The 16,214-nt window shown below is 45.5% G+C and overlaps 1 protein-coding gene across 6 annotated transcripts in view; it reads left to right on the top strand.

The window, feature by feature from the left end:
• DNAJB6 (DnaJ heat shock protein family (Hsp40) member B6) overlaps nucleotides 1-16,214 on the top strand; it is a 72,266-nt gene that overhangs the window by 16,782 nt on the left and 39,270 nt on the right. For 3 of the 6 annotated variants that reach the window (XM_077849502.1, XM_077849503.1, XM_077849508.1), the window contains exons 2-3: nucleotides 12,818-12,908; nucleotides 15,943-16,052. In XM_077849502.1, the coding sequence (XP_077705628.1) occupies nucleotides 12,844-12,908; nucleotides 15,943-16,052 (175 nt within the window). In that variant the 5' untranslated portion in view covers nucleotides 12,818-12,843. Of the gene's footprint in view, nucleotides 1-6,493; nucleotides 6,516-12,817; nucleotides 12,909-15,942; nucleotides 16,053-16,214 lie in introns of those variants that run through there. The other 3 variants (XM_077849506.1, XM_077849507.1, XM_077849505.1) reach the window with 2 other exon arrangements.

The raw sequence follows: 16,214 nt of genomic DNA, 5'->3' as shown, positions 1-16,214 counted from the left end.
GATGTAAGAAATGTCCTTCTAGCATCAAGTGTTTGGCTCCCACACTCACAGCACAGTTTGGCATAGGCGGGAGAATTCTACCCTCAAACTTGGGGATGTGAACTGATGGAAACCTTGGGCAATTGACTGTTCCTTTGAGCTGCTCACGGCTGTGGTCGTGACTCCATAGGTACTTGTAATGCCTGGCACAAGACAGGGACATATTTCCTCCTGATTAGGCTAATGATTCAGCCTGAATTATTACTAAACCAAATGCAGCGTCACCAGTACAAACATGTGGATGAAAAAGTTTTTAAAATTCTGTTTTCAGTAGAAGTTGAAAAAAACCTTTCATGAGATGTTAGTGGTTGTGCATGGAATCCTATTAATGAAATCCTGCTGCTTTAGAGGGTGACCCGTAACAGGTTCCTGAATCTCACTTCCCTTCACTACTTTACTCCATTCCTACTGTCGTTTTTCTGATTCAGAACATGCATTTCATTTGGAATATTTTTTTAATGATCTCCCCAACACCACACAATCATATTTTCTTTAGAAGTTTACTCATCTTGTACTTAAAAGTCATTTTTCTCAAATACATCTCTAATATACCATTTCTTTCTTTTCTTTTTTTCCCTAAGATTTTTATTTATTCATGAGAGGCAGGCTCCTCAGGGAGCCTGATGTGGGACTTGATCCCCGGACCGGCATCACGCCCTGAGCCAAAGGCAGATGCTCAAACCGCTGAGCCACCCAGGCATTCCCCTAATAGACCATTTCTTAAAAATTCCTTTGCTTATAGTCAAAAAGTCCTATTTCTTTGGCATGTTCTTTTTTTTTTTTTTTTTTTTTTAAGATTTTATTTATTTATTCATGAGAGACACACAGAGAGAGGCAGAGACATAGGCAGAGGGAGGAACAGGCTCCCTGCATAGAGCCGGATGTGGGACTCGATCCCGCGTCTCCAGGATCACGCCCTGGGCTGAAGGCAGGCGCTAAACCACTGGGCCATCCAGGCTGCCTTCTTTGGCATGCTCTAAAATTATTCTTGAATAGTGTCTTCTTCTTGAGCCCTAGAGGTAAGCTTTGTACTAAAAGTCTTGCCTTACTAAATTGTCACTTCACAAGTGGGCCATGTGCTTTCATAGTTTCGTCACTGCATATGCTGCTGCTTCAGCTGGAGATAATTTTGCCTCTGCACAGGGAGCTGCTTTCTGTTTCCAGTTCTTCAGGAAGTGGCAGTGTTCTTTTACACTTTTTGCCTGCACTCTCCATACCCTCTCCTCCATGCTCCTCGCATGTTTGTGTTAACTGTCCATGACTAACTTGTTCATGCATCTGTCTGCTAAACTTCGTGACTTATTCCCAGAGCTAGTCTACAATTGTTTTAAATAGTAAATTTGTATGATTAAATTCATTCAGAATTACATCATTGTTTTCCTTGAGAGTAAATATGTTGATGGTAGAATTCTATCAAAAAGGTTTTGATTAAAAGAAAAAAAGGTTTTGATTGATTAGAACAATGGGCCAATGTCACCAAGGTGGAATTTATGAGGCAAGCTGTGAAGCTCATGTGTCTGAAGAACCACAGTTGCACAGCGGCCATGATGGGAGGCAGGACAGTGAACACATACTCACAGGGACATAACTTATGTTGATTATTGAGTTCAGGTATGTGTCCTAGGAGAGTTGATGATCTGATGATCCAGGTTCAGAGGAGAAGTGCAGTAGTCTCCTTACATTTTTGTTGGTGACATTCTGGGTACTCAGAAATTGCAGCCTTGGAGCTTGCTCAAGGAGGAACTGTCAAGAAATGTAAATCTGTATTAGTTGAGAGTGAAAAATTGAAGATAAAGCCCCTGAATGTTTGAAGACCTCTGTGTGGAAAAGAAATTGAGCATGCGTTGTGTAACCTGAACCAGGGACCAAAGGGTGACAACTCCCTGGAGGCCCCATCTTTCAGTGTAAAGAATCCAATAACTATTGACAGAGAAAGTTTGGGCTTCTTAGTAGTTATTGTAGTAGGGATGCCTTTTTTTTTTTTTTTTTTTTTAAAGATTTTTATTTATTCATGAGAGATACAGAAACAGAGAAGGCAGAGAGACAGGCAGAGGGAGAAGCAGGTTCCATGCAGGGAGCCTGATGTGGGACTTGATCCTGGGTCTCCAGGATTACGCCCTGGGCCGAAGGCGGCGCTAAACCGCTGAGCCACCTGGGCTGCCCCATGTAGTAGGGATGCTTTGAGGCAGAGTTGAAACTAGGTTACTTTAAAAGTCCTTTTGGGGCACTTGGGTAGCTCAGTGGTTGAGTCTGTCTTTAGCTCAGGTCGTGATCCTGGGGTCCTGGGATCGAGTCGCATACTGGGCTCCCTGCGAGGAGCCTGCATCTCGCTTTGCCTATGTCTGTGCCCCTCTCTCTGTGTCTCTCTCTTTTTAAATAAATAAAATCTTAAAAAAAAAAATAAGTCCTTTTATTTAACAAGAACATACTGGTTCTGCTGGCCCAAGTCTATGCTTTGAAAAGCACTAGGTTATTTTCAGAATGATAGTTTTTTAATTCTAGCATTTTTTATGTATTTGTTAGGTGGAATTCTTCTTTTTTTTTTTTTTAAGATTTTATTTATTTATTTGAGACTGAGCATGAGCAGGGGGAGGGACAGAGGGAGAAGCGGGCTACCTGCTGAGCAGGGAGCCTCACAGGGGACTTGATCCTAGGACTCTAGGATCTTGACCTGAGCTGAAGGCAGAAGCTTCATGGCTTCATCACTGAGCCCTCCAGGTGCCCCCAGAATTCTTTAAAAAAGAATGTTGCTCTGCAATTACTTCGTTGCCATTGTAGTTTGTACAGGACATGTAGCATAGGAAATCCTTGATTCTTTTACTGGTATGTGTATTTTAAATGCATGGTAGTCATTCTGATGGTCAGATTCCCCTCTGGTCTGTGAGTTCTCCATCAATTTTGTTCTGAGGTCTTTTTGACCTGGCCCTACTTTCCTTTGACTTTTTTTCTTTTAACTTTAGAGTGAGTTGAGGTTTACAGCAGAGTCCTCAAGACAGTATGGGCATTTCCTTTTTACTTTTCATCTGACTTTCCTTAATCATGTAACTACAGTACTGTCCACTGAAACGAAGAGGTCAGCATTGCTACAATACTGTTAACTCTGATCTCTATTCATACCCTGCCCGTAATCCACTAATGTCCCTTCCCTGCTCCACACACCAATCCCAGAGCCCAGGTAGTGTTTAGTTGCCATTTATTCTTAGTCACCTCAAGATGTTATAGTTCTAGTCTTTACTGTGGTTTTTGTTTTTTGTTTTTTATTTTTGTTTTTTTTTTTTGTGACCAGGCCTATAATTTTTGCTAGCATTTGTACTTGAAGAGCTCAGTAGGATGTCTTAGGCTCGTCATGTCCTTTTCCTGCCCCAGAGTTAGTATTAGCCAGTGAAGTAAAGTCTCACTCCATGTAATCCCCAGTGGAGCTGACCATGTCCTTATAGCTGGTTATGTCCAGTGCTGGACACCATATTGTGTCTGCTCTGATAGCTCCTGTGTATTTATAGCTTACTTTGGCTGTGAGAGAAGAGGATATGATTAAGAGGCTCCAGCAGTAGGAGAGGCTGGTGCCATTAAAGATAGAGAAAAGTTGAAGGGGTTTGAGATAGCTGGCAGACACACCAGACAGAACTGTGGTTACTTTGTGTGGGTGTGTGTGTTGGGAGGTGGAGGGGGTGGATAGCAGTGATGAGGGGAGCAAAACTTTCCAGTTAACAGCGTGGAAGTGGGAGGCAGATTTTACTAGAGAATGACAAGGAGTAGGGTAGGGAGCATCCAGTGAAATTTGGTCCTGTTCTATTTGGGATGTCTGTCATAAGGCCAAGTAGCTATGTCAAGTAGTCATCTGTCTATTCATGTCTGAAGTGCCAAAGAGAGACCTAGGATTGGAGCTTATATTTGGGAATCATTGCGAAACAGATGGTATTTGCACAATAGGAGTGGATGAAAAGACATGAGTAGCAGAAGTTTTGAACCCTAGCTTCCCCACTCTGTGTTCACAAGGCTTGTTGGGAGAGCAAACCAGAACTGGGACAGGGCTGGAAAGCCTCTGTGTGCTGAGGGCTTTGGAGAGTCAAACTGCACGAGCTCTGAAAATGTCTGCTGGGTGTTAACGGGGAAAGATTTTTCTCTTGACCTTCCTAAGTGAGCTACTGGTGTTGGGCGGAGGTACCAACAGCCGCCTGCTGAAGGGACAGTGGAGCTGAGGCTTTGGACTCTCCGGATGATTGGTCTCATTCAGTTCATTTGCATTTTCTTTAAGGGGCAGCTTTCTTTTGGAGGGACAAATAGCTGTCATTCAATTGTTGTTTCCCAGGTCCTGTTAACTGCTGGGGTTCATGTGCTCTCCCTGTCCCAGTGACTGCCCTGAGGGATGTTAGGTAAAGTAACCAGGGCCTATACCACCTAGCAGGTTGAGGCCATGTCCCCACTCACATCTGCATGACTGCCTTGGCGATCCTGCTGCCACACTACCGTCCTCATTTGCACAAAGACCACCACATCAGTGCAAATAAAGAGAAACCGCCGAACTTGAATCCCAGCTTTGAAGCAGTACCAAGGACATCTTAGCAGTGGCATCTGACACACCAGATGACCTCTGACCACGTGTGGCTCTGGTGATGGTTCAGCTGTTACAGAGTGGGAGCCTAGTCTCATTCCATGTTGGGAACAGTGGATTGACAAGTCCTGTTCCTGCTGGTCACTCTCGGGGTGCCCCGCAGATGGTCGCAGCAGCAGCTGGAGCTTAGAGGGGATCGGGATCTGGCAGAGTTATTTACTCGCTCTTGGAAGTAGAGATGCTAGGGGCTGGCTGGTTCGTCTGCTCTTTCCGACTGCTCTTGCTGTGTTGTGGCTGGTGGTCAGGTTTTTACTTCCTGGAGGTGGATGCTTGCTGTGCTTCTTGGTCTTTTGGAGCTGGGAATTTTGAGCCTGAGCTTGGCTGCTGTCACTGGCCAACCGGTGTGCTTTTAATGTTGAAACTGCCAGAGAGGAAACTTTTAAAATTGGGTGCTCACTCCTATATTGTGTAACTGATTGCCTTTCAAACAAATACCTTATGTTTTATGTTGAACATGTTCAAACAGAACAGCAGAAGCTGTGTTTCAGTGAACAATGTTCTTGGTACATTCTCCAGTTAATACCGAGGGGCTCATGGCAGGCTGCCCCGAGGTGGGCCACCTTTTTTTTTTTTTTTTTTTTAAAGGTGGGCCACTTTGGCATTACGTTATATTGGAGTCCTCAAAACCCAGCAGATGCGGGGGTGGTGGTGGTGGGGAAGCCCCCTGCCTCCCCCTCGCCCCCTGCCTCCCCCACTGTGGCCTAAATTTACATAGAAAAGGAGAGCCTGCATGAGGCTGAGCCGGTTAACAGGGACCCTCCCCCCTTTTTAAAATATTTTATTTATTCATGAGAGACACAGGCAGAGACATAGGCAGAGGGAGAGCAGGCTCCCTGTAGGGAGCCTGATGTGGGACTCGATTCCAGGACCCTGGGATCACGACCTGAGCCAAAGGTAGAGACTCAACCACTGAGCCACCCAGGTGCCCCAGGGACTCCCCTTCACCTAAGCAACTCCATGGGCACCGGCGACCTTGGGCTTCCAAACCTTTCTCTCCTCCTTGCTTGTCGCCTTCCTCCCCCTTGTGCCCTCAGACCTGCCCCTCTCCTGAGCTCCTACAAGCTTCCTGCTGCCTTACTAGTCTTTGGAATTTCCTACCCACACCTATGACAATGGATTTTCTCCTGTTGACCTGGCTCCTGTCTACATGGCTCTTAGGCCCTCCTAAAGGTCCATAGGGCAGAGGCAGCCTTTCCTCCCCCGCAATATCCTTTGTTACGTGTCTGGCATAGCTAATTGGGGTTTTCAGGTTAAGTCGCAGGAATTGCAAGAAAATAGTCACAATATAATTTTCTCTAATTTGTAATTTAAAAAAATTCTGGAAATCTATTTGAGAAAAGTACATATTTTGATGTTCTAAATGGCAAGTCGAGTTCAAGTCTGTTCTGAGTTCTTAACCTTCCAACCTCTAGAACTGTTACTGCTGTATTTGAGGTTATACTTTACCTTGTAATTTTTTTTTCGTTACGTGATCAAGTTGATATATTTCACCTAAACACGTCCTAATTTCTTATATGAGATCTTTGACCCAAGGGCTTTCTGAAAACCAGTTTTGTTTCCCCAGTCTTTTGTTTCTGGTTTTGTGATCATGTTTTCCATTTTTGTTCCATTGTTTTTGTAAGCATTCCAAAGCTTAGATGTTTAAGCTTTGCTTTGCCAAATGGGCACATGTTTGATAAAAATACACGGATTTTCTTTTCTTTTTAAAAAATTTTTCAATTTTATTTTTTAAAAAGATTTTATTTATTTATTCATGACAGAGAGAGGCAGAGACCTAGACAGAGGGAGAAGCAGGCTCTATGCAGGGAGCCCGACGTGGGACTCCATCCCGGGACTCCAGGGTCATGCCCTGGGCCAAAAGCAGGTGCTAAACCGCTGAGCCACCCAGGGATCCATCCCCTCTTTTCTTTTTTCTTTTCTTTTTTTTTTTTTAAGATTTTAAAATTTATTCATTTGAGAGACAGACAGTGCAAGTAGGGGGAGCAGCAGAGGGAGAGGGAGAAGCAGACTCCCTGCTGAGCAGGGAGCCTGATGTGGGGCTCTAGCCCAGGACCCTGAGATCCTGAGATAATGACCTGAGCCACCTAGGTGCCCCTGGATTTTCTTTTTAAAAAGTTTTTTAATAAGAATTTTATTTTATTTTTTAAAGATTTATTTATTTATTCAGAGAGAGAGAGAGAGGGGCAGAGACACAGGCAGAGGGAGAAGCAGGCTCCATGCAGGGAGGCCAACGTGGGACTTGATCCCAGGTCCCTAGGATCACACCCTAGGCTGCAGGTAAACTGCTGCACCACCAGGGATGCCCAGGAATTTTATTTTTTTTATTATTATTATTTTTTATTCATTTATGATAGAGAGGCAGAGACACAGGCAGAGGGAGAAGCAGGCTCCATGCACCGGGAGCCCGACGTGGGATTCGATCCCGGGTCTCCAGGATCGCACCCTGGGCCAAAGGCAGGTGCCAAACCGCTGCGCCACCCACGGATCCCAGGAATTTTATTTTATTTATTTATTTTTTTTAGGAATTTTATTTTTAAGTAATATCTACACCCAGTGTGGGACTCGAACTTACGAGGTTGAGATCTGGGCAGCTGGGGTGGCTCAGCGGTTTGGCGCCTGCTGGGGTGGTCCCGCGTCGGGCTTCCCTCATGGAGCCTGCTTCTCCCTCTGCCTGTGTCTCTGCCTCTCTCTCAGTGTCTCTCATGAATGAATAAATAAATCTTAAAAAAAAAAAAAAAAAGTCACATGCTCTACCGAATGAGCCAGCCAGCTGCCTCAAGAACATGGATCTTCTTTTTCTTTCTTTTTTTCTTTTAAAATTTTATTTTTTTATTCATGAGAGGGCACAGAGACACAACACAGGCAGAGGGAGAAGGAGGCTTCCTGCAGGGATCCTGATGTGGGACTCAATCCCAGATTCTGGGATCACACGCTGAGCCAAAGGCAGACGCTCAACTGCAGAGCTTACTTACCCAGGTGTCCTGCATGTGTCTTTTTAAAAAAAACGTTTTTATTTAGGGTGCCTGGCTGGGTCAGTCTGTAGAGCATATGACTCTCAGGGTCGTGAGTTCGAGCCCCACGTTGGGGGTGGAGTTTACTTAAACTTCTGGCATGCCTGGCTCAGTTGGTTAAGCATCTGACTCTTGACTTTGGCTCAGGTCATGATCTCAGGGTTGTTGGATGGAGCCCTGTGGTCAGGCTCCATGTTGGGTGTGGATCCTGCTTGGGAGTCTGCCTGTATCTCTGTCTCCCCTCCCCCATAGAAAGGAGGAGGTTTTATTTATTTTATTTATTTTTTATTCTATAAAAGGATTTTTTGTTTTTAAAGATTTTTATTTATTTATTTATTCATGAGAGACACACAGAGAGAGGGGCAGAGACACAGGTAGAGGGAGAAGCAGGCTCCAGGCAGGGAACCCGAAATGGGACTCGATCCCGGGTTTCCAGGATCACTCCCTGGGCTGAAGGCGGCGCTAAACCCCTGAGCCACCCGGGCTGCCCAGAAGGTTTTCTTTATAAAAACAATATGTAAATAACTTATAACATCTATAAAAACCTAATTTTATTTGTAAATCTTAACATCATTTATGTTTTACAAACCTAAAATGTACCGTTAACCATTTCTCAGTGCACTCATCAAAGGGCAGTCACAGTGTCGTGCCTCCAGTGCCACGTCTTCTCTCCTGCATCAGAACTCTGTACCCATTTCACGTTAGTTCCTCCTCCCCAGCCTCCATCCTGAAAGTTCTGTTTGCCTCGTAATGCTCTTTTCGTTCTGGATGTTTTGAGGCTGTGTTTATGGCAGTATTGCAATTTTATCCTTTCGAAGTTCTTGTTCCCAATAATCTCTTACCCCAGTGGATCCTTCCTAGAGTCCTGGTGCTGTGCGAACTTTCCTAGTGTCTGCCTTGTGCACCCTTCATGTCATGGGAGTTTGAATTCTTCTCTTGGAACAATGGAGATTTTAAAAGAATTCAGTGAAATTAAGGTGCACAGTGTATACCTTAAACTGTGGTATGTTTGGTTGTATCTTACTAAAACTTGAAAAACAAAATTCAATTTTAGGATGTCTTTGATTTTTTTTTTGTTTACAGTTACTGTGTTTACTGAAGTATTTAAACGAGTTAATGTTTGTAGAACACTTAGAAGTTTTAGTCTATTGAGATGTGGTTGACTGGAGACATTCTGTATCACAGTATGGTCACCAGCCACTTTGTCACATCAGTTACCAGGTCTTCCTGTGCTGAGAACATGGTTTTTTTGTTTTTTGTTTCTTTGTTTTTTTTTTAAATTTTTATTTATTCACGAGGGACACAGAGAGAGAGGCAGAGACATAAATGGAGGGAGAAGCAGGCTCCGTGCAGGGAGCCTGGTGTGGGACTTGATCCTGGGACTCTGGAATCACACCCTGGGCTGAAGGCAGATGCCCAACCACTGAGCCACCCAGGCATCTGGAGAACGTTTTTTAAGATGGAGTTTTCTGGCAGCCCTGAAGTATTCACCACAGTGTTGGCTCCAGAACAGAATCCTCACTGTGAGTCTGTGCCCCTCGAGCAGCATTTCCCCACTTGTCCCAGCCCCTGCCCCTCGTGGCCAGCACTCTGCTCTGTTTTTGTGAGCTGGGACTTGCCGGCTTCCATGGACCCCTGAGCTGCTCTGGGATGTGTTCCTTTCTATGCCTTCCATACTCCTGGGACGGGGGGCTTCTGTTGGCTCTCTCAGTGCCCCTCTGCTCTTGTTGCCCAAGCCACAGCGTGCGGCTCGGCTTGCCTCCCACAGAACCAGGGGACCCTGTGGAACCAAATGGTAGTTGGTCTTGAGAAGGAAGGAAACGCTGGTGGTGTTGACAACATGGGTGGACCTGGAGGGTGTTAGGCTAAGCAAAATAAGCCAGACACAAATAGTGCATGATCTTATGTGTGGAATCTACAAACGTTGAGCTCCCCAAGAAACATGGGTTGGGGAAGGGAAGCGGGGAGCTGTGTCTGTCAACAGGTATGGCCTTTAAGTTACAAGTACATTCTGGAGACTGTGGTGCAGCCTGGGTGGCTAGTAACCTGCCGAATGCTTGGCATTTGCTGACAGAGCTCTTCCTATCCTCACTTCTCAAAGGAAGTGGTATCTGTTTAAGGCGATGGGTATGTGAGTTCACTTGACTGTAATCATTTTACAGTGTCTGCATGTATCAGATCCTCCTGTTGTGCGCCTTACACAATTTGTCATACTTTAGTTCCAGCTGGGAGACAGAGTTGAGCATGCTGTGGGTTTGTCAGCTCTGGAGATGAGGAGCCAGGTTCAGCATCACGTGATCTTCGTCTCCTCTCTGCTCTCAGCCTGCTTGTCCTTAGAATTGTGTTTTACCTTCCGACTCTGTGTGCGAGCCTGTATGGCTTCCTCACGCCTCACTTCCACTACACCAACTCTCTTTAGCTCGATTTAATTTGTTTTTAAATTGCAGCGGCCAGGCTGATGATTTCATCCTTTGCAGAACAGATTTGACCTCCTCTCCAGTGTGGTTTCCACTGGTTACTGTGATTATTTTATGAATGCCTTTTTTTCTATGTTCCATTTCAAGCTCTTAGCTTCAGATTCTGGGAGGTGTTCTCACTCCTGCTGCTTTCCTGGTCAGCTCCTATTGAGCAGGGGTTGTGTTTTCTGCTGGGATCTGTGACTTAGCTTTTAAAGCTGTAGTGTGAGGTGCCCCTGTGTTTGCCTCATTATCTTGGGGTCACACTTGGTGGTTCTGCAGTGTGTGGAGCATCACAGGATAGTGAAGGGGAATCCTTTCTGCGCCTCTCTGAGCCCTAGGGCTTCACCGCCTGGGGGGGCCGTCACCTCTTTGTAGCAGGTTGGAGGCGGTTTCTCTCCTCCCCCTTTCTTGTAATTACAGCCCTTTGGGAGCCACAATATAAGGGTTGGGGCTGGATCTTCAGTGCAGCCACTCCTTCCGGTGCTTCAAAAGCAAATCCTGTCCTGCAAACACAGGCCTCCTCATCCCCCCACTCAGGATTACCACTTTTGGTGTCAACTCCATGGTTGTTTCTGGCACTTGAGCCGTCTCTTTCTGGCAGCTCAGCTTTCTTTCTTCTTCAACTATGTTTGTTGGATTTTAACATTTCTAGGTATGAGGGGGCAACTATTATATATCCTCCTGTGGCATTTTTCAGTTATTTCATGTGTTGAGCTCCTGGGCTAGTAGTGAGTAGATTTCATGTGCTGCTTCTATTTATTTTATTTTATTTTTTTAAAAGATTTTATTTACTCATGAGAGACACAGAGAGAGGCAGAGACACAGGCAGGGAGCCCGATGCGGGACTTGATCCAAGGACTCCAGGATCATGCCCTGATTTAAAGGCAGACGCTCAACCGCTGAGCCACCCAGGCATCCTTGCTTCTATTTATTTTTAGATTATTTATTTATCAGAGTGAATATGAGTGAGGGGGAGGGGCAGAAGAAGGCCAAGCAGATTCTCTGCTGAGCTGGCTGAAGAGGAAGTGGAAGCAGGGCTCAACCCCACGACCCTGAGCTCATGATCTGAGCCAAAACCAAGAAACTCAAGAGTCAGGATACTCAACTGGCTGAGCCACCCAGGCGCTACTTTCTGACCCTTTAAATACAGTTTCTCTGTAATTGCTTGACTTGTACATGTCCGTTATGTAATACCAGGTACTTTTTTTTGCTATGAGTTGCTTCCCAAACATTGGACACAATTGTGTATGCATCTTGTTTTGAGCAGTGGGAATAATTGCTAGTTGACCTCGTTCAGCCTCAGGAAGACTAACTGCAGATACTTGCTTGGAGTCAGAATGTCTCTGAAGTCTGATAGTACAGTTTCTGGGGATAGTACAGTTTCTGGGGATGTTTCTGGGGAGCCCAGCTTCTCTTGTGGGCAGGGTAGCCTGACTGTAGGGCCTGTTTTCCTGGGTGATGGTAGCGTGACCATCAGAGAGGATAGGCCTGTTCTTGGTAGGTGTCTGGTCAGTGGTTGAATGAATTGCTTTAGTCAGAGTTAAAGAAGTAAGCTCATTAGCTTTTACTTAGAGGCAGCATGTCCTTGGTTTCTGGGCTCCAGGGCCCAGCCCTGTTAGAGGTGGCACAGGCAGAGCCGACTGTCACTCTCCTGCCCTGTGAAGTGATGTGGATAACTGTGAGGCTAATCTCTGCTGTTAGTTTGCCACCGAAGGCGTGATCTGTATGGATGCCTTTTTTTTTTTTTTTTTTTTTAGATTTTATTTATTTATTCATGTGAGGGAGAAGCAGGCTCCACACAGGGAGCCTGATGTGGGACTCGATCCCTGGTGTCTCCAGGATCACACCCCGGGCTGTAGGCGGTGCTAAATCGCTGCACCACCAGGGTTGCCCGCCTTTTTTTTTTTTTTTTTTTTAAAGGATTTTATTTATTTGAGAAAGCATGAGTAGGAGAAGGAGCAGAGGAGGAGGGAGAAACAGGCTCCCCGCTTAACAGGGGGCCCAATGTGGGGCTTGATCCCAGGACCCCGAGATCATGACCTGAGCTGAAAGCACATGCTTTTCTCACTGAGCCACCCAAGCACCCTGTAAGGCTACCTTCTAATTAGTGTTGACAACAGGGCAGCAATCTATGTGTGTGGTGGATGGCTGGAACTTGGAAGCCAGGGGATAAAGCTGTGTTGTCAGACATTTTCTTTTTCTTTCCCTGGGACTTCGGGATGGGGGGTTACTGTAGCTCATCCCCAGTCTTTGTGTGGGTCCCCTATCGCTGAGACAATGTGTTCATTCTGGTGGCTGTGCAGTCTTGCCCAATGGCTGGCTTGGGAATGCACTGAATGAAGGCGGTAACCAAAGCTCCCTGAGCACAGCTCTTGTCAGGAAAACAAGATACTCACACAGGGCCTGTCAGCTGGTGGTCAAGTGGGCCCTGAGTGTCTGCCTCAGAGTCCTCTGTTTTAGTTTAGGCAGCTATTATTAGGCTATTTCAGGGTTTTTTATTCTATATCTAGAAGGGTCTTAGGGCACAAGTCTTGGAATCTGTTCCCAGACAAGGGCCCAGTCTGACAGGCTAGTGGTTAGTGCTCAGGTGAGGTGACGTCTTCCCTCCAGCCCCCCCCAACCCCACGGAGTTCCTTCCCCCCACAATGAACCCAGCCTTGGCAGTCCTGTCATTGACCATGGATTTCTAATTGCAGGACTCACTCCAACAGCCTGTTGAAACATGGTGGATTACTATGAAGTTCTAGGCGTGCAGAGACATGCCTCAGCTGAGGATATTAAAAAGGCGTAAGTAATCATATTTATGAAATAATAAATCCGTTGTGCACTGGTACTTGGGTATTGTAACTTTTTATCTATCGAAATGGACCATGTAGTATAACACTCTTTCAATGCTGCTGTGTAATTTTATCTCCAGACAGAGTAGTTAACAAATTAACTCTTGCTTTCTGGGACCTAGGCCATCCTGTCACTTGTCATTGAGGAATAAGAAGGTTGCCTGGTTTCCTGTTACTTTGCCTTGGGACATGGATTCTGTTGGCCGCTTAAAGTAGATCAGACTTACTGAGGATGTGAGATAATCCTGGAGAACTCTGACATTGGATTTTTGGAATGGAGTTGAGTTGGCACCTGGCACTCTTAAGAGTATGGTGTTATAACCACCTTGGTGTAGTTGCTTTAAAAAATCCTTGTCATGTGGTCCCTGACTGTACCACTAGAACCCATCTGGTCCATGGTACGGTTTGTCAGCCTTACCCATCCATGCCTTTGTGACCAGGCCTGGCGCCTGTACAGGGCAAGGCTGAGGGCACAGGTGGCCAAGGTGAACTGGATTTAATTCATTTGACCTTCATGTGTAGCAAGAAATGTTATGAAACAGATTTTAGCTTGGAGAGACTAATAAAACTCAGCTTGGAATAATTTCAATTTGTTATAGGAACCAACATTTTTATTTATTAAAAAAATGTTTTTTAAAGATTTTATTTATTTATTCATGAGAGAGAGAGAGAGGCAGAGACACAGGCAGAGGGAGAAGCAGGCTCCCTGCAGGGAGCCCAATGTGGGACTCCATCCCAGGACCCTGGGGTCACGCCCTGAGCCGAAGGCAGATGCTCAACCGCTGAGCCATCCAGGCGTCCCAAACATTTTTATTAATACACAAGTCTATACTATTAGACTTCATAGATCTCAGATGGAAATTAAGGGTTTTTATTTGAAGATTTATTTATTTGGTAGCAAGCAAGAGTGAGAGAGCCCGTATGCAGGGAGGGGGGAGAGGGACAGGCAGAGCCCAATACGGGGCTTGGTCCTGTGACCCTGGGATCATGACCTGAGCCAAAATGGAGAGCAGATGCTTAACTGAGCCAACCAGGTATCCCACATTTGAGGGGTTTGAATCAAATATTTCATTGAAAAATGCTAAAGATAGCAGCCTGACTGCTACAGCCAGCCTACCTGAAGCTGTTTGCAGAATATCCTTGTGTTAAACCTCAGCCAGGAAATTCAAGTAGGTGGGCCCCCAGGAAGTGCCTTTGGGCTGTCACCAGTGGGCCTTGGGGCTTCTCACTTCTGTTAACAGTTCTGCTCACAGCTCGTGGGCAACAGTGGCTAGTTGGAAATAATCGTATTCTTCCTGAATAGTATGTCCACAGTATTTTTATTTTTATTAACCACTGGAAAAACATGCCTTTGTTACTCTAAACACAAAGTAGTTGGTTTAGTTACCTATGAGAATAGGGGTCGATCAGCATCTTCAGGATGCTTTGAAGTATGAACTTAGGAAATGCTATTTCCTGTAAATAGAGTAAGGGTTTCCCATTAAGTGTGCAGTTAAATTCATACTAACTTAGGCTGGATTTAGCCTTATTTATTTTTATTTTTATTTTTAAAAAAATTTTTATTTATGATAGTCACAGAGAGAGAGAGGCAGAGACACAGGCAGAGGGAGAAGCAGGCTCCATGCACCGGGAGCCTGATGTGGGATTCGATCCCGGGTCTCCAGGATCGCGCCCTGGGCCAAAGGCAGGCGCCAAACCGCTGCGCCACCCAGGGATCCCCCCTTATTTATTTTTAATGAGCAGAACTGCACCTGTGAGTGGTGCATGTTTTTAGTCCATTTTGTGGATTCTAGGCTTTGTTCATGCGTAGTGACCAGAAAAGCTTCTATTGGAGGAGTAACTGTGTGTGGCTGCTCTCTCTCACCATTTCTCCTGAGGAACCTACAATCTTACCTGGCTCTGTGTCCCAGGCCCTGTGCTTTTCCTCGCTCCATGGGTTAGCCTGCCTGCGTTGGTGCTCAAGTACTGCTGTGAAGTCACACTTCAGTCCAGAGGCTGATGCTAAAAGACATCCGATACTCTTCCCATTTCATGGATTGTGCCTGGAATCCAAAGAAGATTGAGTAGTCTTTCATAAAACCTGTACAGATAAAGCTACCCTGGATTCTGCTACATTCTTTGTTTTCAAAGAGCACACTAGTGCAAATGAACCGTTCTTTCTCCTTGGTCTTTTACATGGTCTGTCAATTTTTGCCCAGGATCTGTTGCATTTCAGGGGTTTTGGTCTGCTTATTGCATGTTGAGGTCCATGGTGATAGAAAGATAAAATATTGTTTTAGTGTTGTAGAGTCCAGTGTTAACCAGATTTTAAGAAGTTCAAGCCAAGGTTTTTGATTAAAATGTTAAATTGAACCACAACAGCCTTATGTTAACAACTTGCAGGTGTGAGGAGGACTGCCTGGTTCCTCATGTTAGCTTTTGCAGGGCCTACCCCTCCCCCGCTAGCCCGCCCCCACCTCATATCATATGTGGTGCTGATGTTTAGTTAAGTAGAAGAGATTTTTTTTATCGTATTTAAAAAGGATTTTTTAAAAAAAATAAATCCCTGTAATTGTTACTGTTAATTGGAGGCTTCAGTGAGTCTTGAGCACAGAACGGGGTGGCTTTGTAAATGGAGCTGCTACAGCCCACCCCTGCCACACTGCTGTGGGAGGCGACAGGCTGGGGACCAGGGCTGTGGTGCTGGACCCTTGGCCCCTTACCAAGGCTGCCTTCTGCCTCTGCTCTCTCAGCTGCACGACCAGGAGTTCACCTGCACACATTGATCCTCAAATGTTGCCATGTTTTTGTATCTCTGTTTTGTATTGTGCTGTGTGGATTTTAGAACTTCTTTGTCTTGTGGTGGGGGAAAGGGAGATTTTACTCCTGAATTGACCCTCATCGCACAGGTTTATGAACCTCGTGATGTTTCATAGCCGTTGGATTTCTGCACATGGAAGTGACCTGCACGTGGAAGTGACCAGTGCCCTTTTACTCTTTCCAAGGTACCGGAAACTGGCCCTAAAGTGGCATCCAGATAAAAACCCTGAAAATAAAGAAGAAGCAGAGAGGAAATTCAAGCAAGTAGCTGAGGCGTATGAGGTGTTATCAGATGGTGAGTTAACCTACCCAGAGCTCGGACTCTCCCCAGGGCTTAGTGGAGTATGGATTTGGCTAATTGAGGTTTGGGCATGGAGAAAAGTTTCTTTCCTTGTGAAGCTTTGACCCATGTGCCTGGCAGATCCTTGATACAGTTACCCGTGAGTGCTGTGGGTAC

Source organism: Canis aureus, chromosome 15 (assembly GCF_053574225.1).
Source record: "Canis aureus isolate CA01 chromosome 15, VMU_Caureus_v.1.0, whole genome shotgun sequence".
NCBI classification, from domain to species: Eukaryota; Metazoa; Chordata; class Mammalia; order Carnivora; family Canidae; genus Canis; species Canis aureus.
The sequence above is the reverse complement of the archived record's forward strand: the minus strand, read 5'-3'. Positions and strand labels throughout refer to the sequence as shown.